The 24195-nt window shown below is 44.3% G+C and overlaps 1 protein-coding gene across 4 annotated transcripts in view; it reads left to right on the forward strand.

Moving 5' to 3' along the window:
* The window catches only part of RALGAPA2 (Ral GTPase activating protein catalytic alpha subunit 2), a 1327630-nt gene that overhangs the window by 605289 nt on the left and 698146 nt on the right, over window positions 1-24195 (forward strand). For all 4 annotated transcript variants that reach the window (XM_029593760.1, XM_029593759.1, XM_029593761.1 and 1 more), the window contains one exon: window positions 11615-11808. In XM_029593760.1, the coding sequence (XP_029449620.1) occupies window positions 11615-11808 (194 nt within the window). The remainder of the gene's footprint in view (window positions 1-11614; window positions 11809-24195) is intronic.

Below are 24195 nucleotides of genomic sequence, written 5' to 3' on the forward strand. Positions count from 1 at the left end.
CTCCAACTTTGTCATTTATTTATTTATTTATTTATTTATTTATTTATTTATAGTTTTTTATATACCGCCGCTAGTACTTGCCTAGTTGATGAAAGCTCCATTCGAGGCTCTGGACTCTGCTGAGGAGAAGTACCAGATCATATTTTTGGTGGCAGTCACTTTGGCATGCAGAGTCAGTGAGCGTTTTCCCAATATGATGGTTGTACGCATGCATCCTATGTCTGTATTCAGTTGTATCAGAGTCCACAAAGGTGTACGCATGTTGCATTTTAGATTGCAAGAGAACAATTGCCTATTATCCTGAATGGACTGAAGCCCTCAGTTCACCCAGTGTCTTGTTTCATTTGACACCATAAGTCTGGAATTTCTATAGCCAAGTGTGCTATTTCTATTTGGCTAGCAGATTGAGTCTCCTTCTGTTAAACCTAGTTAGGCTGGTATCTGATGAGGCATATCAAAGTTCACTGTATTAGTTAAGGCAGTGGTAGTTGACAATCTGATATCTCCTCCATTGAGGAGATCTGTAAAGCTGTGATGTGGATTTCTCTCCCCAAGTTCATTTCACTTCTGTTTTAATAGGGGCTCCTAACACAGCAGTAGTGTTGGCCAGTCTGTCCTATGGCCATCTCTTTGGGGTGTAGAACATAACTCTATCCCTCCTAGGATCTGTTATTTTGGTTTCAGATTACCAAAAACACCCTCCAGAAAATGTTAGAATGGCTTTTTGCCACCAAAAATAATCTTATCCATTTGTACTGTTCTGAGGTTTGGTTTTTCTCCTAGTTTGTTCGACAGCCTGTAATTTGGGAATCTCTATGTGTGAGGACTGCCATACTGCTTGTTCTTGGAGAAAGTGATGCTACTTTCCTTTAACAGGGGTTCTTTGAGACAATAGGATGTCAGTAGTCACACAATCCTCTCCTTGGAGTTGTTTTCTCCTAGTCCATGGGGTGTTGTATGGGATGCAGGGGAGTGCTCAGTGCTGTACATATCCAGTAGAGCATGCTCAAAGCTTCTAACAGCATTGATGTTAACATTTCATGCTAGGCTTCATCTGATGATGTCACTCACATGTAAGGACTGACATCTTGCTATCCTCAAAGAACGCACGTTACAGGTAAAAAAAAAAAAAAAAATCCACTTTTCTGATGTTTTTCAGACTGATCCAGATCCTCCAGACAGATCCAGGTAATGCCTACTCCTAGGTCAGACCAGGGCAAAGGTACTCTGGTAGTTGGAGGATCTTAAGTGATATGAGAGCCCAAAAGAGCAACTGTGACTGATGGAAGTCATTCACCTCATGAGTATTTCCTTGTAGATATGTTATTTTCAATCATGGAGTCTGGTGTATGTTAGGAAGCTTTTTTTTTCATGTGGTGTCTGTTTCCGGCATGCTGATATAGCACCTGCTGTATTCTCCGTTTTTTGTTTTTGTATATATTTTGGTCCAGCTTTAACACAGTGTCTGCTCCTGCGTTTAGTGCCTCTTTCTTATAATTGTGGTGTTTGTTCTGTGCTTTGGGCCTGGTCATTTGTTGCCTGCTGTTCTTGGAGTAGTGTTTGTGATTTTCTTACTTGCCTTTTTTGGTTACATGGTATGCCATCTTTGTTTTGTGCATTGTGCCTTTTCATGCTTTTGTTCAGGCTTCTTAGTGTATCTTTAACTCCCTCATTTAGTTCTCTTTTCCATGATTACTCAGAGCATGCCATATCCTTTCCAAAAGGACGAATGTTCTGCAGACCAACCATTCAAGTATTCCCTGAGGTCTGTTCTGGATGTGATAAAATGCCATATTAGAGGTGTAGTTGTATATACTACTGCTTTTTCTACTTTGTACCTGCAACTTTTTAATTTTTCTGAGGAATCCTGTGATTGTGCTTTTTTCTGTCTTTCAGCTCTGCATAGGCAAGTTCATGGTCAGGGAGCATCAGGAGGTGGAAGAGCTCCTGCCAGAGGTGGAGAGAGGAAACAGTAGAGTGGTCCCAACTCCAGTCAAGCAGTCCTTGTGCTGCATTGTAGGAACAAGGTCACCTGGCAGAAGCCCATCTTCTTGATGTGGCAGGAAGTGATTCTGTAGCTAGCACTGCCTTCCAGCTGACATCTTATCCTCTCTCATAGAGGATGTGTCTCCAGGGCTTTGTACCTGGGAGAGAAAGGTTAAAGATAGCCATTATAGTGGGTGATTCAGTCATTATAAATGTAGATAGCTGGGTGACTGGTGGGTGTGAGGATTGCTTGGTAATTTTCCTGCCTGGTACGAAGAAATTGGATCTCGCATTCCACCTAGCTAAGATAAAGCATGCTGGGGAGGAGCCGGCTCTCGTGGTACATACGGCTACCAATGACATAGGAAAGTGCAGAAGAGAAATACCGGAGGCTAAATTTAGGCTCTTAGGTAGGAAACTGAAATCTAGAACCTCCAGGGTTGCATTCTCAGATATGCTTCCTATTCCAGAGGCAGGCTGAGCTCCAGAGTCTCAATGCGTGGATGCAACAAAGGTGCAGGGAAGAGGGTTTTAGATTTGTTAGATACTAGGGAACATTCTGGGCAAGGAGTATTCCAATGAGATGGGCTCCACCTTAACCAGAGTGAAACCAAGCTGCTGGCACTAACTTTATAAAGGAGATAGAACAGCTTTTAAATTAAATAATGGGGAAAAGCCGACAGTCACTCAGAAGTGTATGTTTTAGAATGATATATCTTTGAAGGGTACTAACAAAACAGGGATGTTAGGAAATCCTGATAGAGACTGCAGTAAATGCTAAAGTAGCTCAGGTGCCTTTAAGTAGACATAGCACAAAGATTCCAAATTACCCTAATCAACAGATAAGCACGTTATTAATGCAAATAAAAAATATACTTTGAAATGACCATATACAAATACTAGAAGTCTAAAAATATATATAAGATGGGAGAATTAGAAAGCATAGCATTGAACGAAGAAGTAGATATAATTGGCATCTTAGAAACTTGGTGGAAGAAGGATAACTAATGGGACACTGTAATAGAGTATAAATTATATTGTAATGATAGGATGGATCAAATTGGTGACACGGCGGTACTTTATGTTAAAGAGATCATTGAGTCAAACAGGATAAAATTTGTGTAGGAAACAAAATGCATTGTAGAATCTTTATAAATAGAAATTTCATGTAAGAAGGCAATTGAATAGCAGTGGGGAGTGTACTACTGACAACATGGCCAGAATGAACAGACAAAGAATGAAATGCTAACAGAAATTAGGGAAGCTAACAAAATCAGCAACACCATAATAGGTGATTTCAATTGCCCCATTATTGATTGGGTAAATGAGACATCAGGACATGCTAAGGTGGTAAAGTTTTTAGATTAAATAAATGACTGATTCATGGAGCAGCTGGTATAAAAACTGATGAGGAGTTGCTATTTTAGACCTAATCCTTATTGGCGCACATGATTTGGTTCAAGAAATAATGGTGTTGGGGCCACTTGGAAGTAGTGATCATAACATGATAAAATTTGCCTTGATAACAGGACGGAGGACATTAAGGAAATCTATTGAGATAGCATTTAGCTTTCAAAAGAGAGACTATGATAAAATGAGAAGAATGGTTAGAAAAAATGAAAGAAGCAACTGCAGTGTTTAAGAGTTTACATTAGGCATGGATGTTTAAAAATACCGTCTTGGAAGTCCAGACCAGATGTATTCCATGCATTAAAAAAGGTGGAAGGAAGGCCAAATGACTGCTGGCGTGATTAAAAGTTGAGGTAAGAGAGGCCATGCTAACCAAAAGAACATCTTTCAAAACATGGAAAAGGAATCTGAATGGAAAAAAAAACAGCAAACAGCATTAGCACTGGTAAGACAGATGCAAAGCACTGATAAGGAAGACAAAGACGGAATTGAAAAGAAGTTTTCTATGGAATCTCATAATATTTTTCAGGTATATTCAAAGCAAAAAGCCTGTGAAAGATGTCAGTTGGACCATTAGATATTCAATGGGTAAAAGGGGCTCTAAGGCAGGACAAGGCCATAGCAGAGAGATTAAATTAATATTGAGGAAGATGTAAGTCAGATACCTAAGAACATAAGAACATGCCATACTGGGTCAGGCCAAGGGTTCATCAAGCCCAGCATCCTGTTACCAACAGTGGCAAATCCAGGCCATAAGAACCTGCCAAGTACCCACAAACTAAGTCTATTCCATGTTACTGTTGCTAGTAATAGCAGTGCTTATTTTCTAAGTCAACTTAATTAATAGCAGGTAACTGACTTCTCCAAGAACTTATCCAGTCCATCTTTAAACCCAGCCACACTAACTGCACTAACCACATCCTCTGGCAACAAATTCCAGAGTTTAATTGTGCGTTGAGTGAAAAAGAACTTTCTCTGATTAGTTTTAAACGTGCCACATGCTAACTTCATGGGGAGCCCCCTTGTCTTTCTATTATCTGAAAGATAAATAACCGATTCACATCTACCTGTTCTAGACCTCTAATAATTTTAAAAAACCTCTATCATATCCCCCCTTAGCTGTCTCTTCTCCAAGCCAAAAAATCCCAACCTCTTTAGTCTTTCCTCATAGGGGAGCTGTTCCATTCCCCTTATCATTTTGGTCGCCCTTCTCTATACCTTCTCCATCGCAACTATATCTTTTTTGAGATGAGGCGACCAGAATTGTACACAGTATTCAAGGTACCGTCTCACCATGGAGTGCTACAGAGGCATTATGACATTTTCCGTTTTATTCACCATTCCCTTTCTAATAATTCCCAACATTCTGTTTGCTTTTTTGACTGCCGCAGCATACTGAACCGGCGATTTCAATATGTTATCCACTATGACGCCTAGATCTCTTTCTTGGGTGGTAGCACCTAATATGGAACCTAACATTGTGTAACTACAGCATGGGTTATTTTTCCCTATATGCATCACCTTGCACTTATCCACATTAAATTTCATCTGCCATTTTGTTGCCCAATTTTCCAGTCTCACAAGGTCATCCTGCAATTTATCACAATCTGCTTGTGATTTAACTACTCTGAACAATTTTGTATCATCTGCAAATTTGATTACCTCACTCATCGTATTTCTTTCCAGATCATTTATAAATATATTGAAAAGTAAGGGTCCCAATACAGATCCCTGAGGCACTCTACTGCCCACTCCCTTCCACTGAGAAAATTGTCCATTTAATCCTACTCTCTGTTTCCTGTCTTTTAGCCAGTTTGTAATCCACGAAAGGACATTGCCACCTATCCCATAACTTTTTACTTTTCCTAGAAGCCTCTCATGAGCAACTTTGTCAAACGCCATCTGAAAATCCAAGTACACTACATCTACCAGTTTACCTTTATCCACATGCTTATTAACTCCTTCAAAAAAAGTGAAGCAGATTTGTGAGGCAAGGTTTGCCTTGGGTAAAGCCATGCTGACTTTGTTCCATTAAACCATGTATAAGAACATAAGAACATGCCATACTGGGTCAGACCAAGGGTCCATCAAGCCCAGCATCCTGTTTCCAATAGTTGCCAATCCAGGCCATAAGAACCTGGCAATTACCCAAAAACTAAGTCTATTCCAGGGATTCAGTTTTGTTAGGAACTGGGGAGCCTTTTGGGGAAGGGGGAGTCTCTTCCGAAGGGATGGGCTGCACCTTAACCAGGGTGGAACCAGACTGCTGGCGCTAACCTTTAAAAAGGAGATAGAGCAGCTTTTAAACTAGAACAAAGGTGAAAGCCGGCAGTCGCTCAGCAGCGTATGGTTCGGAGAGAGGTATCTTTAAAGGATACTAATGATGCATTAGAATTAGAGCATCCCGACAGTGAGGTTCCAATAATTAGAAAAGTAGTCCAAGTGCCTGGAACTAAAAACTCACCTGAGCTAAAAAATTCTAACTTATCCCTATCAATTAAAAAGCAGAATGAAAATACAAACAAAAAACAAACTTTGAAATGTTTGTATGCTAATGCCAGAAGTCTAAGAAGTAAGATGGGAGAATTAGAATGTATAGCAGTAAATGATGACATAGACTCAATTGGCATCTCAGAGACATGGTGGAAAGAGGATAACCAATGGGACACTGCTATACCAGGGTACAAATTATATCGCAATGACAGAGAGGAACACTCGGGAGGCGGTGTGGCACTTTATGTCCGGGATGGCATAGAGTCCAACAGGATAAACATCCTGCATGAGACTAAATACAAAATTGAATCTTTATGGGTAGAAATCCCTTGTGTATCGGGGAAGACTATAGTGATAGGGGTATACTACCGTCCACCTGGTCAAGATGGTGAGAAGGACAGTGAAATGCTAAGAGAAATTAGGGAAGCTAACCAAATTGGTAGTGCAGTAATAATGGGAGACTTCAATTACCCCAATATAGACTGGGTAAATGTATCATCGGGTCACGCTAGAGAGATAACGTTCCTGGATGGAATAAATTATAGCTTTATGGAGCAATTGGTTCAGGAACCGACGAGAGAGGGAGCATTTTTAGATCTAATTCTCAGTGGAGCACAGGACTTGGTGAGAGAGGTAACGGTGGTGGGGCCGCTTGGCAATAGTGATCATAATATGATCAAATTCGATTTAATGACTGGAAAAGGAACAGTGTACAAATCCAAGGCTCTCGTGCTAAACTTTCAAAAGGGAAACTTTGATAAAATGAGAAAAATTGTTAGAAAAAAACTGAAAGGAGCAGCTACAAAAGTAAAAAATGTCCAAGAGGCGTGGTCATTGTTAAAAAAATACCATTCTAGAAGCACAGTCCAGATGTATTCCACACATTAAGAAAGGTGGAAAGAAGGCAAAACGATTACCGGCATGGTTAAAAGGGGATATGAAAGAAGCTATTTTAGCCAAAAGATCTTCATTCAAAAATTGGAAGAAGGATCCAACAGAAGAAAATAGTATAAAGCATAAACATTGGCAAGTTAAATGTAAGACATTGATAAGACAGGCTAAGAGAGAATTTGAAAAGAAGTTGGCTGTAGAGGCAAAAACTCACAGTAAAAACTTTTTTAAACATATCCGAAGCAGAAAGCCTGTGAGGGAGTCAGTTGAACCGTTAGATGATCGAGGGGTTAAAGGGGCACTTAGAGAAGATAAGGCCATCGCGGAAAGATGAAATGATTTCTTTGCTTCGGTGTTTACTGAAGAGGATGTTGGGGAGGTACCTGTAATGGAGAAGGTTTTCATGGGCAATGATTCAGATGGACTGAATCAAATCACGGTGAACCTAGAAGATGTGGTAGGCCTGATTGACAAACTGAAGAGTAGTAAATCACCTGGACCGGATGGTATACACCCCAGAGTTCTGAAGGAACTAAAAAATGAAATTTCAGACCTATTAGTAAAAATTTGTAACTTATCATTAAAATCATCCACTGTACCTGAAGACTGGAGGATAGCAAATGTAACCCCTTTGTCTTTCTATTTGTTCTGTGATTTTGATATTTAGAATACTTTCCACTATTTTTCCTGGCACTGAAGTCAGGCTAACCGGTCTGTAGTTTCCTGGATCACCCCTGGAGCCCTTTTTAAATATTGGGGTTACATTAGCTATCCTCCTGTCTTTAGGTACAATGGATGATTTTAATGATAGGTTACAAATTTTTACTAATGGGTCTGAAATTTCATTTTTGAGTTCCTTTAGAACTCTGGTCCAGTCCAGGTGATTTACTACTCTTCAGTTTGTCAATCAGGCCTACCACATCTTCTAGATTAACCGTGATTTGGTTCAGTCCATCTGAATCATTACCCATGAAAACCTTCTCCGTTATGGGTACCTCCCCAACATCTTTTTCAGTAAACACCGAAGCAAAGAAATTTAGTCTTTCCGCGATGGCCTTATCTTCTCTAAGTGCCCCTTTAATCCTTCAATCATCTAACGGTCCAACTGACTCCCTCACAGGCTTTCTGCTTTGGATATATTTTAAAAAGTTTTTACTGTGAGTTTTTGCCTCTATGGCCAACTTCTTTTCAAATTCTCTCTTAGCCTGTCTTATCAATGTCTTACATTTAACTTGCCAACGCTTATACATTATCCTATTTTCTTCTGTTGTATCCTCCTTCCAATTTTTGAATGAAGATATTTTGCCAGAAGTGATATTTAAAAATGATGATTCAGAGGAACTGAAACAAATCTCAGTGAACCTGGAAGGTACAATAGAGCAAATTGAGAAACTAAAGAGTAGCAAATCACCTGGACCACATGGTTTACTTCCCAGAGAGAAATTACATACTTACCATTAATGATTTGTAAACTATCATTAAAATCAACTAGAATAGTTGAGAATTGGAAGGTGGCCAGTGTAAGGCCAGTTTTTAAAAAGGGTTCCAGGATTATCCAGGAAAATACAGGCCTCTGAACCTGATGTCAGTGCTGGGAAAAATGGTTGAAATTACTATAAAGAACAACATTAATAAACATATATATATAAGAATTCATGGGATAGGAAGCAATGTTCTATTGTGGTGTGAGAACTAGTTAAAAGATAGAAAACAGAGAATAGGGCTAAATGGTCAATTTTTTAATTGGAGAAAGGTGGCTAGCGGAGTGCTCAAGGTATCTGTGCTTGGACCGCTGCTGTTTAAATTATTTGTGAGTTGATTACATTTTCTGATAAAATTATCACAAGAGGACCATGGGAATTTGTAAGAGGACCTTGTGAGACTGAGTATCCAAATATGAGATGGCATTTGATGTGGACAAGTGCAAAGTGATGGACATAGGAAATAGCAACCCAAATTATAGTTTCTTGATACAAGGTACATTGGCAGTTACCACCCAGGGAAAAGATCTAGGTGTCATGGATGAGATATTTAAATCCTCTCTGCAATATCTGCAGCGGCCAAGAAAGCAAATAGAATGCTAGGAATTATTAGGAAAGGAATGGAGAATAAAACAGAGAATATCATAATGTGTCTGTATCGCTCCATGATTCGACCACACCTTGAATGCTGTGTGTTCTGGTCACCGCATCGCAAAAAAGATAGAGGAATTAGAAAAGGTACAGAGAAGGGCGACCAAAATGATAAAGGAGATGGAGCGATTCCCCTATGAGAAAAGGCTAAAGAGGTTAGGGCTCTTCAGCTTGGAGAAGAGAGGACTGAAGAAGATATGATAAAGGTCTATAAAATGAGTGAATTGGAATGGGTAAACACGAATCATTTGTTTACACTTTCAAAAAGTACAAAGACTAGAGGACATGCAGTGAAGTTACTATGTAATATATTCAAGAGAAATAGAAAATATTTTTTTACTCAATGCATAGGGAATTTGTTGCTGGAGGATGTGATAAAAGCTGTTAGTGGAGCTGGGTTTAAAAAAGGTTTGGACACGTTTCTGGAAGAAAAAGCCATAAACCATTATTAAGGTAGACTTGGGAAATCCACTGTTTGTCTCTGGGATAAACAGCATGGGATCTTTTGAATTTAGGGATCCTGCCAGGTACTTGTAACCTGGCTTGATCACTGATGGAACCAGGATGCTAGGCTGATAGATCTTTGATCTGAGCCAGCATGGCAAAATTTGTTTTTATGTTCTTTACAGTAAAATGAACAATACATTTTTTCTATGATCTCTTGGGATCATAAAGGACATTATCATTAATACATATTTTAACTACTTGGAGAAAATCTGATTTACCAGATTCTTTAAACAGCTTCTATTTGAGTGCAAAATATATTTTGCTTAATGTCATAATTTTTGCAAGTTTTCATTGTTGTTTTAAGTGATGTCTGCTTTTGTTTTGTAATCTTTAACAGCAATTAAAGGATGTGATGATATGAGTTAATTTTCAAACCATCCACTTTGAATCAAAGTCCTCAGGTCCTTTTTAGCCATGGATTTTGCAGCAGATTTCAAAGGAAAGTACATAACTTTTGCATCTACTTTTTGTACAGGAAGAGTTTTTATGGAAAATAACATGTAAATTGGAAACTTAAATCTATGCATGTTGTTTCTTGATCCCACTCAAAACAAGCCCCTAGGAATCATTTCCCTAAATGTGGATAAAAGTGCACACCTTGTGGAATCTTGTGTGTACTTTTAATCAGATTGCATGAGGATAATTTTCAGACAGCCCAATGTACACAGGCTTTGAAAATAGCCCTCTATGGTGGCAGCAAGTAATTAATTAACAGTGACTCTTTAACGCTTCTTTTTCTGAAAGCTGTATCCTCTGTGTATTGTGCGATATTTCAAAAGTACACACAAGTAGTAGCAATACTCTGCATAAGTAATTAGCATTTTGAAATTAGTAAGCTGTTTACTTGCAATTCTCCTTAACCAATATAGGGACACGGTGTTATAAATTATCTCACATGGAATGGAATCTGATAAATTCCTTTAGTATATGTTAAGGATGTGGAGCCAGAAAAAGTTTGGGATTTGTTTGGTTCATTTTGTTTTTTTCCAATTTGTTTCAATTTTTTACATTTAATTTTTTTTCTTTAGTGTGTTAAAAAAAAACAAAAAAACTTCGGGATTGTGTATACATGTCAAAGTAAATATTTAGGCCCTATACACTGCTGCTGTATCCTCCCTAAAATCATTGCCTAAGTAAATTGTACGAACATTTATTATGAGCAGTCAGCATAATTCTTGTCCTATTGACCTGCATAAATTACATCCTAAACCCATTGGCAACAAATTTTTTGGAATGTGAATGAATAGCATATTGCTTGTTCCTAATGTGAATTATTAGGAATAAAGTATAACTGGCCTGTTTCTTCAATGTTATTTTACCGTTTCTTTTGGATCTTCATTCCAAAATCTTGAGGGCTTTTTTGTCTTAATATTTCTCTTTTGGCTACTTCACAATTATTTGTTTATATTTTGCATGCATAGGTGTGAAATATATTTAACATTCTGGTAAGGACCAAGGTGGCAGTGCCCTAATTTACTGAGATTTAGAATGATTGGAGTAGTTTGGTACTGATATTTCCAGAGGAATTCAGTGTAAATCAGAATTTAAGAAAGATAGTCATGCATTTGTTTTGATGGTCACTTGAATTGTTTCGTTTTTTTGTACTGACACTTTAATAAGAACTATGCACCTGTATTGATATAGTAATGGTAAAAACTATTTTAATTATTTAGCTGAATTGCAAGTTGGTGCTTTAACTCTGAAAAAGCATATTTTTCTTAGATTGAGTGTTAAATATTTACCGTTTACTTTAAGAAAATCATTGGACATGGATTTCTTATAAGTGCCATATTTTCTGAATTGTATATAATGGATAAAAGTTGGAAAATAACACAAGCAATTATTAAATATTCTGTGAGTTTGAAAGCATTAAATTCTGGGTGATAGTCGTATACTTTCAATTTTAGTGGTTCTGAAAGAGATATTGCTAAATGCAGATGCTGTCCATGTATATTGATTTAACCAAACTCTATAATGTTGGTTTTTGTAATATCCACAAATGTTCATAAGTGAGCAAGTTGAGATTGAGCAACTCGTTTCACTTGTGGCCTACTATAAACTGTAATTTGAATCACAGTATCCAAAGGTAAATAAATAAATAATGAAATGCATTGTTTTGCATGTTGACAAAGCATTAAAAATTAAATTGCTATAACAATTATAAATAACAGAAACTTAGTGCTCTACATTTTCAGACAGCAGTGAATGCCTTGCTGATGATTGCAGTATAATTGCTGGAGGAAACCTCACTGGATGGCATCCTGATTCTGCTGCTGTTCTCTGGAGGAGAATCTTAGGAATTCTTGGTGACGTCAACGACATTCAGTCCACTAAAATCCATGCAAAAGTTGTTGGCTACCTCTATGAACTGTGGTACAAACTCGCAAAGGTATTCTTTATGTTTTTGCCCCCCCCCCCTCTCTAATTTTCTTTGGGATTCTTTTAAGTTATTATAAACCGGACTCAAAAAATGTTGAAAAATTTGCTAGCCAGCAAGATTTTAAGTGTCAGCTCACTCAGTACACAGTCCCTTTTGCCCCTTGCCTATCACCTGCTTGATTTCCAGTCCTCTCTCCCTTCTCCCCAATATTCTATCTACCACCGCATATTGTCATTCTCCCTCTGAAAGACCTTTATTCATCCCTCCACTCCCTTCATCCTAATGTGCTATTGCCTTCTCTTCCCCAAAGGCCTTGCTACTGGTCTCTATCATATTCTTACTGCTTCTGGGTGCCTCCTAAAGGAGCTTCTCCAAGTAGTGAGGAAGACAGCTTTCTAACAAGCTGGGCAGGAATGGATTCAGCCTTCCCTATAGGTGGGCTTCCATTGGGTTGGGCTGAGAGGCAGTCAGTCTTCTGGTAGGATAAATCCGGCAGGGAGGGAGGCAAGCATGCTTTTTAGGTTCCTGGCTTGCAAGGGAAGCAAATGGCAGCACGAGGGAGAAAGATGAAAGTTTCCCTGCAGCAGTGGGACCTGCTTCCTGCCTTGTTGCCATCTGGAGGTTTTTGTTGCTATTGGTAATCAGGCAACTGCATTTTTGGAGTCCTAATTGGATATATTGATAACCAATTTGTTTACTTTACAGAGGAAGAATACTGATGTTTAAATTATGTATTTTGTTTCTGAAGGCAAGGTAAATCACCAGTCATACAACTGGGTGACATCATCTGAAGGCACTGACATAGAACATATTTCCAGAGTTTTCTACAAAAAATGAGTCCTTGAGCATGTTTTGTAGTTCCTGCACTAACGCAACATGGCTCGGTTCATCATTTTATGCTGAGCTCAATGAACACATGTTTTTCTCTAACTTGCTCCAGTTGGTTCCTGCGCTGTTTCAGTGTGTTTTATGTCCTGTTTTCAGATTTTAAAAAATGTGCCTAACTGCAGCTTTTATTTTTTAAGCAGCAGAATTGTATGGATTATCAGGAAGTCTGCTCATCCTGTAAATACGTTGCTAGTAGTAATTGTTATGTTTGACAGTTGCTTGCTTTTGATTTTTAATATTACTACTCAACACAAGACGTTAGGGGTAACTTGCACAGTGGCAGTTAGTACCCTATTTAATCTTAGCTCAAGGCAATTCACAGTATTATTTCAGGTACAATAAGGCCCTGCCCAAACGTGACACTAAATTATTAAATTATACATAATTGTTTAAAGACTAATTGTGAGAGATTGAAGGAAGCCCTTCTGAGACTGTGAAACTGGGCATCTAAATGGCAGATGGGTTTAATGTGAACAAATACAAAGTGATAAACATAGTGAAAAATAATCCATATTGTATGCATTAGATATTACCACTGAGGAAAATGACCTTGGAGTTATTGTGGACAATGCATCAAAATCAGCTCAGTATGCAGCAGTGGCTAAGAAAACAAATGTAATGTTAGAATTATTTGGAACAAAACAGAACACAAAATTAGGAATATGTAATGCCTCTGTTTCGATCTGTTTTATGCCCACACCTTAAGTATTGTGTGTAGTTCTGGTCACCCTGTCTCATAAAATATGTAATGTAACTAGTAGGGCAACAAAAATGATTGTGGATGGAACATCTCCCTTAGAAAGACTAAATCATTAAGGGTTCTTCAGCCTGGAAGAAAAATGATCAGGTGTAGATTGCAGAAAAATATCAGCCTGTGGGGTATCTGACTTCCTTGTGCACTTTCCCTGCAGCACAGGCATAAACAGATGCCAAAAGCATGCCAAGTCGACCCTGGAACCTGGCAGAATTGAGCTCAAATATTTCCCAAATAATTTTCAAATTTTTCTGAAAAAAACAAAGTAGGCCTCCAAATCAAATGGAAGAACTTGACAGAGATCTGATTGAAGACATCCAAAAGTAGGGAAAGAAGGGAGAAGTGGTGATTGTTGGAGATTTTAATCTGCTGGATGTAGACTGGAGAATCCCTTCTGCAGAATCTAATAGTAGTAGAGAGATGTTTGAACAGAGCCCCTGCAAAGGGGCTCTGTTCAAACAAATGGTAATGTAACCCACGAAGGAGGGAGCTATACTCTATTTTGTGCTCACTAATGGAGATAATGTCTCTAATGTCCGGGTGGGTGACCACCTCAGCACTAATGATCATCAAACGGTATGGTTTCATATCACAAATAGGATATGGAGAAGTCACACGAAGACCCGAGTTTTGCAGTTCAAAAACACGGACTTTGTTGAAATGGAAGTACCTGGAAGAAGAACTAGAAGGCTGGGAGAAAATGAGAGATGTGGAACAGTGGGCCAAACTAAAAGGAGCAATTACCAAGCAACTAATCTATATGTTAGAAAGGTAAAGAAAAGCCAGAGAAAAACAAAACCTATCTGGTTCTCAAAGGAGGTGGCTGATAAAATAAACGCTAAAAGAACAGCGTTTAAGAAATATAAAGGATCCCAACAGGAGGAGCACAAGGAAGAATATCTGGTGGAACTGAGGGAGACAAAGTAATCAAGAAAGCAAAAAGTCAAGCGGAAGAAAGGATTGTCAAAGTGGTAAAGCGAGGTGACAAAACATTTTTCAGATACATCAGAGAAAGGAGAAAAGTCCAAAGTGGTATAGTGAAATTGAAAGGTGAAAGGATCAATGTGTGAAGAGAGACGAAGAAATGGCAGAAATATTAAACGAATACTTCAGTTCGGTGTTCACTAAAGAGGACCCCGGAGAAGGACCGTTGTTAGTTAACAAGAAACTGGAGGGGAGTGGAGTAGATGAAACCTCATTTACAGAAGAGAATGTATGGAAAGAGCTAGGAAAACTGAAAGTGGACAAAGCCATGGGGCTTGATGAGGTTCATCCCAGGATACTGAGGGAGTTCAGAGATGTACTGGTGGGTCTGCTGCGTGACCTGTTCAATAGATCCCTAGAAACGGGAGTGGTGCTGAGTGATTGGAGAAGAATGACGGTGGTCCCACTTCACAAGTGTGGGAGCAGAGAGGAGGCTGGAAACTACAGGCTGGTTAGCCTCACCTCGGTGGTGGGAAAAGTAATGGAATCGCTGCTGAAAGAAAGAATAGTGAACTATCTACAGTCAAAAGAATTGCTAGAACAGAGGCAGCATGGATTCAGACAAATCTATTTGACGTTTTTGATTGGCTGACTAGGGAATTGGATCGAGGAAGAGCGCTCGATGTCATCTACTTGGATTTCAGCAAAGCTTTTGATACGGTTCCGCACAGGAGGCTTGTGAATAAAATGAAGCGCTTAGGTGTAAGTGCTAAGGTGGTGGCCTGGATTGCAAACTGGTTGACAGACAGAAGACAATGTGTGAAGGTACAATGGAACTTACTCTGAAGAGAGAGCTGTGTTAAGTGGAGTGCCACAAGGATCGGTGTTGGGACCGGTCCTGTTCAATATCTTTGTGAGTGACATTGTGGACGGGAAATAAGGTAAGGTTTGTGTTTTTGCGGATGATACTAAGATCTGCAACAGAGTGGACACGCCGGAAGGAGTGGAGAGAATGAGACTGGATTTAAGGAAGCTAGAAGAGTGGTTGAAGATATGGCAGCTGAGATTCAATGCCAAGAAGTGCAGAGTCATGCATATGGGGTGTGGAAATCTGAAAGAACTGTATTTGATGGGGGGTGAAGGGCTGATGTGCACGGAACAGGAGATAGACCTTGAGGTGATTGTTTCGCCGACTTCAGATCGTTAGACACTATGTGACAAGGCAATAGCTAAAGCCAGAAGAATGCTGGGCTGCATAGAGAGGAATAACATAAGAGAAAGGAAGTGATTATCCCCTTGTACAGGGCCTTGGTGAGGCCTCATCTGGAAAACTGTGTTCAGTTCTGGAGACCCTATCTCCAAAGGGACAGAGACAGGATGGAGGCGGTCTAGAGAAGGGCGACCAGAAAGGTGGATGGTCTTCATAAAATAACTTATGAGGAGAGATTGAAGAACCTAAATATGTATACCCTGGAGGAGAGGAGGAGCAGGGGTGATATGATACAGACTTTCAGATACGTGCTAGGTTTTAATGATCCATGGTCAACAATAAACCTTTTCCTGGCGTGTAGCCAGATGGACTCAGTACAAATGGGATAGTATCCGCGTGCTAGCAGTTGGAGACGGATCTGACGTCAGCACGGGGGCATATATATCCCCACAGGAAGCGTAGCTATTCAGTAATTTCCGTCTCCAAAGCAGTTTGGAGTGCCTGCACGCTAGTTGAGCGTGCTTTCCAAGACTACTTTAATTTTTCTCTTTTTTTCTCATTCTAGATTCGTTTTTCCTGTCTCTTCGACTTAGAGCCCCACGCTCCTGCGGTAGATACCCACGGGTTCCTCCCCCAGCGAGCTCCCGGGGTGATTAACGTGCTCCCCCGGTGGGAAAGTCCTCGGTCCTGCCGAAGCGCGGCAGTGACACAGTCCCCGGACGCAGTCCGCGTGAGGTATACGAGGCCCTCGGTCCCGGCGTGGACGAGGTAGCGGGTGCATTTCCTCAAATTGCGGTGGTGAGGTGATCCCTTCCCCCGCAGCCGGAGACCGCCTGTGTTCCAGCTGGGACGCGCCGAACCTGGTACAGAGTACGTCTCTTCCTACGGGTCTCCGAAGCGCAGAGGATCGGCGGCGTGGCACGCCATGGAGGCCGCCCTCGTAGGGCCTGGCTCAGGTACTCCGCGCCCGTAATAGGCGCGGCTTTTTTTCCTCCTTGACTTTGTTTCGGCATATTGCTGACCGCTTATTACTGAAAGCTTATTGAATGCCTATTAAGAGCATATTGCTGACTGCTTATTACTGAAAGCTTATTGACTATTACGAGCATATTGCTGGCCGCTTATTACTGACAGCTTCTTGAATGCCTATTACGAGCATATTGCTGACCGCTTATTGCTGAATGCGTATTGAATGCCTCTTGCATGCATATTGCTGCCGCCTCTTCTTATTGCGCGCCTATTGCTATTAAGCGCCTATTGCTATTAAGCGCCTATTGCTATTGAGAGCCTATTGCTATTGAGAGCCTATTGCTATTGAGAGCCTATTGCTATTAAGCGCCTATTGCTATTGAGAGCCTATTGCTATTGAGAGCCTATTGCTATTGTGAGCCTATTGCTATTGAGAGCCTATTGCTATTGAGAGCCTATTGCTATTAAGCGCCTATTGCTGCCGCATATTATTTGTGAGCACCTTTTGTTCAATGGATCAGAAAGCTGCGGAGTCTTCAGCAACGGCGCCCCCTGCTTCGGGCATTGCAGCCCTTGGCCTCTGCTCCGCATGCCACCTTAGGGCCACGCGCAGGGATGAGCCAGATTCTTTGTGTGCCCAATGTGAGGGGGCCCTGCGACCCTCGGGCCAGGACCTGTCTCAACCATGATTTGTGGACAGTTCCCCAGGGGCTACCCCGGAGTTAGGGGGCAGTCTCGACCAATCCGGCGTCCCGGGGGAGCTTGTACCCCGGCGCTTAGAGGCTGCTTCCATTTCCTGGGTGGATCTCTTTAAGGGAATTCATGCTTTTGTTCAGATGCAAACGGCTGCCCATCCAGGCCCTACGGTTCCTGTAGTTCCTGCGGTGGCTGCGCCTGCGGCGGCTGCTCCAGTGGCAGCTCCTGCGGATCCTGTTCCTGGGCCTTCACAACCTTATCGCGAGCTGGACTTCCCACCGATGGATAGCCCAGATCAGTCAGACCAGGAGGTCTCGCAGGACGAGTCCGAACTCCCGGACGAGGGGGACCTCCCTCCAGGGACTGAGCCATATCGAACCATGAGGCGGTTCTTCCCTAAGGAGGATCTCTCCGACCTGGTGTCTCAGTGTCTGGCGGAATTGGATATTACAGGTCCCAGTGCTTCGATACCTTCTGCGCAGAACCCCCTACTGGAAGTTCTTCGTCCTACGGCCCGCCATTTTCCATTCTTACAGGCGGCGCAACAACTGATTGATTTAGAATGGGCGGCTCCAGCGGCTGCCTTCAAAGGGGGTCGGGCTCTGACGAGCATGTACCCATTGGCGCCGGCTATCCAGGATCTGCTGGCGTGCCCTCAGGTGGACGCCTTGATTAGCGCGGTGGTCAAGCGCACTACCATTCCAGTTGAAGGGGGGACGGCCCTCAGGGAGCCGCATGATCGATGACTGGACGCCATTCTGCGTCAGGCCTTTGAGGTGGCGGCTTTATCTTTACGGATCGCCACCTGCTGCACGGTGGTGACGCGTGCCTGTTTGTCACAGGTTAGGAACAACGCTCCAGTGGCGGACATGGAATCTGCTCTTTCGTTCCTTACGGATGCGGCATCTGACCTGGTACGGACAACCGCTAAAGGGATTTCATCCTCCGTAGCGGCCAGGAGGCAGCTCTGGATCCGAAGATGGTCGGCTGATGCGCCTTCTAACACCCGCCTCACCAGATTGCCCTTCAAGGGCTCCTTTCTATTTGGCAGCGACCTTGATAAACTGGCCAGTGCATGGGGCGCCTCTCCAGTGCCCAGATTGCCGGAAGATCGGTTCCGAAGGGGCCAGTGCGCCTTTCCAAGGCCCTCCAGGGGCAGGAGTTCCCAGCGTTTCGTTCCTTACAGGGGTCGTTACCAGGCACCACGTCCTCCAGCCGGGAATCAGTCCTTTCGGACCAAGCAGCGCAGGAGGGGAGCGGGCCCGGGTTCAGGTCCCGGCCGCACCTCCCAATGAGAATCCGCCGATTCATCTGGGGGACGGAGCCATAGGGGGCAGGTTGACCCTCTTCTACCCCAGATGGGTCGAGATTACATCGGACCAGTGGGTTCTCGCCGTTATCCGGGAGGGATATTATCTGGACTTTCATCATCTCCCTCCGGACAAGTTTGTGGAATCTTCGTGTCCCGCACACAAGAAGACAGCATTGGAAGCTACCCTGGCAAGACTCATGTCCTTGAAAGCCATCATCCCAGTATCTGCCTGGGAAGTGAATTCTGGCCATTATTCCATCTATTTCATTGTACCCAAGAAAGGGGGTACCTTTCGGCCCGTCCTGGACCTCAAGTCAGTCAATCGCTACTTACAGGTCCCGCGGTTTCGCATGGAAACTCTACGCTCCATCAAGGCCGCAGTACAGCCAGGGGAATTCCTCACGGCATTAGACCTGTCAGAGACATACCTGCATATCCCGATCCATCCGGATCATCAGCGCTACCTACGCTTCAAGGTTCTAGGCCGCCATTTCCAGTTTCGGGCCCTGCCCTTTGGGTTGGCGACATCGCCACGGACATTCACCAAGGTGGTGGTAGTAGTAGCAGTGGCGCTCAGGCGGGAAGGAATTCTGGTCCATCCCTACCTAGACGACTGGCTGATCAGGGCGAAGTCTCGAGAGGCGAGCCTTCGGACCACCGACAGAGTGATAGCCCTTCTGGAAAGCCTGGGCTGGGTTATCAACCTCGGCAAGAGCTGCCTACAGCCTTCCCAGTCCCTGGAATACCTGGGAGTACAGTTCGACACCCGGGCAGACACGGTCAGTCTCACCGCCAAGAGGACGTTGAACCTTCAGCAGCATATCCGGTCTTTGATGGGAGCCAGTCGACCCACCGCAGGTTCTTGGTCTCATGGCATCCACCCTGGAAGTGGTGCCCTGGGCGAGGGCCCATATGAGGCCTCTCCAACACGCCCTGCTCTCTCGCTGGAGTCCCCATCTGCGGACCTACTCCGTGCACCTACCTCTACCTGCCCGAGTGCGCACCCAGTTACGGTGGTGGTTGCAGTCCAACCACATGAGCAGGGGATCGAAGATGTCCTCACCGACGTGGATTGTGCTCACCACGGATGCCAGCCTAAGCGGCTGGGGTGCACGCTGCGAAGAACTCACCGCACAAGGGCGGTGGAACAGGGAAGAGGCGGTGTGGAACATCAACCGTCTAGAGGCCCGGGCTGTCCGATTGGCCTGCCTTCAATTTGCCCACAGACTGCGGAACAGGGCGGTCAGAGTGATGTCCGACAACGCCACCACGGTGGCATACCTCAGTCGTCAGGGCGGAACCAGAAGCCGACAGGTGTCTCTGGAGATCGCCCCTCTGATGACTTGGGCGGAGGTGAATCTTCAGGACATCTCCGCCGTCCACATCGCCGGGAAGGACAATACCACAGCAGACTTCCTCAGCAGGGAACGCCTAAATCCGGGAGAGTGGCAGCTCTCACCCACGGCCTTCCAGATGATTGTGGATCATTGGGGGTTTCCGGCCATGGATCTCCTGGCAGACGGGTCCAATGCTCAAGTACCCAGATTCTTCAGCCGCAAGCGCGACCCGTGCTCACACGGAATCGATGCCCTGGTTCAGCCGTGGCCTCCAGGGACTCTACTGTACGCCTTTCCTCCGTGGCCTCTGATAGGCGCTGTCATCCGCAAGCTTCAGAGGCACCAGGGCCTAGTCCTTCTAGTGGCACCGGACTGGCCAAGACGACCCTGGTATGCAGACATGAGAAGACTACTGGCAGGGGAGCCCCTTCCCCTGCCTCCTCTTCGGGACCTTCTACATCAAGGTCCCATTCTTCACGAGGATCCGGCTCAATTCTCTCTTACGGTATGGCCCTTGAGAGGGCTAGATTGAAGAAGAGGGGTTACTCGGAGCCCGTGATTGATACCCTCCTCCGAGCTCGCAAGTTTTCCACATCCCTCACATACATCAGGATCTGGAGAGTATTTGAAGCCTGGTGCGACTCGCATGGCACCAATCCACATGCAACCACGATCTCTATTGTGTTGGATTTCCTGCAGGATGGCCTTCAGAAGGGTCTCTCCCTCAGCTCCATCAAAGTTCAGGTGGCTGCGCTGTCTTGTTATGGTCCCAGGAGGGCTGGCAAGACCATCGCTAAGCACCAGGATGTTTCTCGCTTCCTGCAGGGGGTCAAGCATATTCGTCCGCCACTGAAGTGGCCTGTGCCTTTGTGGAACCTCAACCTTGTTTTGGATTTCCTTGCGGGATCCACCTTTCGACCCCTTCGGGGCCTGTCTCTTCGTTCCCTCACTTTGAAGATGGTATTCTTGCTGGCTGTATGTTCAACCCGCCGCATCTCAGAGCTGCAAGCATTGTCCTGCCGGGATCCATTTCTCAGGATCACTCCAGAGGCTATCCATCTTCGTACGGTTCCCTCCTTTCTACCTAAGGTGGTTTCACGGTTTCATCTTAATCAGACCATAACCTTGCCTACCACGGCGGGGCTGAGGAAATCTGAAGAAGAGCGTTTATTGCGCCATCTCGACATTGGCAGATTGCTGCCCAGATATTTGGAACTTACACAAGACCTACGAAAGACGGACCATCTGTTCGTCCTGCACAGCGGGAAGAAACAAGGTGAAGCGGCCTCTCGGCCCACCATCGCCCGCTGGATCAAGGAAGTTATCCGGGCAGCTTACGTAGAGGCTGGAAAAACCTCTACATGTCAAGGCTCATTCTACCCGAGCTCAAGCGGCATCCTGGGCGGAATCCAGGATGCTATCGCCTGCGGAAATCTGTAAAGCGGCGACATGGTCCTCCCTCCATACCTTTTCCAGATTCTACCGCCTGGATGTCCAGGCCAGGGAGGACTCAGCATTTGCCAGGGCGTTGTTACATGGGCCTCAGGCAGCCTCCCGCCCAGGTGGGGAGTAAAGCTTTTGTACATCCCATTTGTACTGAGTCCATCTGGCTACACGCCAGGAAATGTTGGGATTACTACCTGATAATCCCCTTTTCCTTAGTGTAGACAGATGGACTCAGCATCCCGCCCAGCTGCCTGCGTACATGGGTATCACCGATTCCAGGTAAGCCATGTCATCTGTTTCCATGAGAGCGTACACTCTACCAGGTGTCCACGCCTTTCGGTTGGGAATGCTGGCGGACTCCAGCTACTATCAGTCGGTCAGGGGAATCCTGTTTCACTTTTTAACTGTGCGTCAGTACACTATAACAGCTTTTGCAAGGAAGATTACTGAATAGCTACGCTTCCTGTGGGGATATATACGCCCCCGTGCTGACGTCAGATCCGTCTCCAACTGCTAGCACGCGGATACTATCCCATTTGTACTGAGTCCATCTGTCTACACTAAGGAAAAGGGGATTATCAGGTAGTAATCCCAACATTTCTGTTGGGAAAAAAAATCAGTAGAACTAGGGGTCACGTTTTGAAACTCCAGGGAGGAAGACTCAGAACCAATGTCAGGAAGTATTTCTTCACGGAGAGGGGGTGGATGCCTGGAATGCCCTTCCAGAGGAAGTGGTGAAGACTAAAACTGTGAAGGATTTCAAAGGAGCATGGGATAAACACTGGATCCATAAAGGCTAGAGGATGGGAATGAAGAGAAGAGCCATGGGGGTGGCTTGCTGGAATGGTGGCTACTACCTGGTGATTACTACCTTTACTCAATAAGCCTTCACATGGTTAATGCAACTCCAACATTGCTCTCTGTTTCAACGGCAAGGAGAAATGTGGAAAAGAGGATTTGCATTCAGACAACAACCAAAAAGGACTGAACTACACAGTCTGGGTAAACAAATAAGCATGGGGGTAGCTTGATTTTTGCGGAGGTTATTACCCTAAACCAGTTAAGCCTGATACTTCACTTTGAATGCATATACAGTGTTGCTTTCTCTTCAACGGCAGGGGGAAATGTGGAAAAGAGGATTTATATTCAGACAACATCCAACAAGGCATTGATCTGTGCAATCTGGGTAAACAAGCATTGGGGTAACCTGCTTGATGCGGCACTTACTACCCTTAACCATTAAGCCTTATGATTCACGTTTGATGTAACTCCAACATTACTCTCTGCATCAATGGCAGGGGGTGGCAGGAAATTCGAATCAAACAGTTACCAACAAGGGCTTTGAACTTGGTTGTCTGTGAAACAGATAAGTACGGGAAAATAAGTATGGGAGCTTGCTTGGCAGACTGGATGGGCTGTTTGGTCTTTTTCTGCCATCATTTCTATGTTTCTAAGTAGAGCACACTCCTGACCAGTGGTGAGCAAGCATAGCTGTAGCCCCCATTCCATCCATGCAATCAGTTGGCCTCCCCCTATGTGTTTGTTTCTATTTTATGTATGTATATATATTTCTCACAGGACTAGCAGGATGGTAGTCCTCACATATGGGTGACATCACAGGATGGAGTCCAATCATGGCAAACTTCTGTCAAAGTTTCCAGAACTTTGGCCCCTACTGGGCATGCCCAGCATGGCACTAACCCTGCAGCCAGCAGGGATCCCCCTTCAGTCTTCTTTTTTTCCACACAGCAGTAGCCTTGCGGTTAAGGAGCTCTGCAGAGATTCCTGACAGGAATTTTCCTCACGGAATTACTAAAAGTTAATTTGCCCCACAAGGGGTCCTCCTTTAACTTTTTCAAGACGCAATACTCCGATAAGTATTTACCCATTCTCTGTCGATTATCGTCGAATTTGGCCCTTGCGGCCTGCTGGCCGTCGACCGTACCGCAGCTCAATTTTTTCCATGGCCATGGCGTCGGGGTTCTGTCAGTGCCCGGACTGTAATTGCACATGTCCATCACAGACCCCCATAAAATCTGTAATGTGTCTTGGATGAGAGCAAGATGTCTTGACCTGCACCAAATGTGCCCTAATCACACCAAAAGGTCGCAAGGCCGGAATGGAGAAGATGGAACTTCTCTTCTGTGCTCAAACCCCGACTCCATCCATTGCATCGACGTCATCAGAACCAGCTCCGTCAACTTCACGCCAGCATCGACCACTGGCTGGTGACCGTCCAGCATCGACGACATCTTGACCTTAGACACTCTCTACTCCCCCTCAGGACCGAGGGGATCGCAGAGGCAAACATCGCCATCGACATCAAAAGTCTCAGACCATCGAGGGAGTGAAATCATCGACCTTGCCATCGTGTGAGCCGCCGTCGAAGAAACCCCGTCCAGAAAAGGCACCGACCTTTTTGGCGACCGGGTCACCGAGGCAACCCTCACCCGACAGGGGATCGAGAGCTGCGACTCCACCTTTAACGGTGGTCCCTCCGGCTATGCCTCTGCCTCCTTCTTCTGTTCCGGAGCCGGGGCTGCTTGCTCCAGGTCTCCGAGAAGAACTGGGCCGGATGGTTCAGGAGGCCATCGACAAGGCGATGCAACAACTCCAGGTTCCCCCGACACCGGAACCAATTGTGGAAACGACCACCGACCCGATTCCGGCAGCGTTGGCACCGCTGCTCTCCAGGATGGAAGTGCTCATTGCTGCTTTTCCACCAATGGACCCTGGGTCGCCAATGGCTCCGGTGCCCTCCCTGCTTACTCTGTCATCAGGAGGAGCAACACCGTTCCGCATTCCTCCATCGGGAGTTCTACCTCAGCCATCGATGCCGATATGTCCATCTCCACCGGTC

Source organism: Rhinatrema bivittatum, chromosome 3 (genome assembly GCF_901001135.1).
Source record: "Rhinatrema bivittatum chromosome 3, aRhiBiv1.1, whole genome shotgun sequence".
NCBI lineage: Eukaryota > Metazoa > Chordata > Amphibia > Gymnophiona > Rhinatrematidae > Rhinatrema > Rhinatrema bivittatum.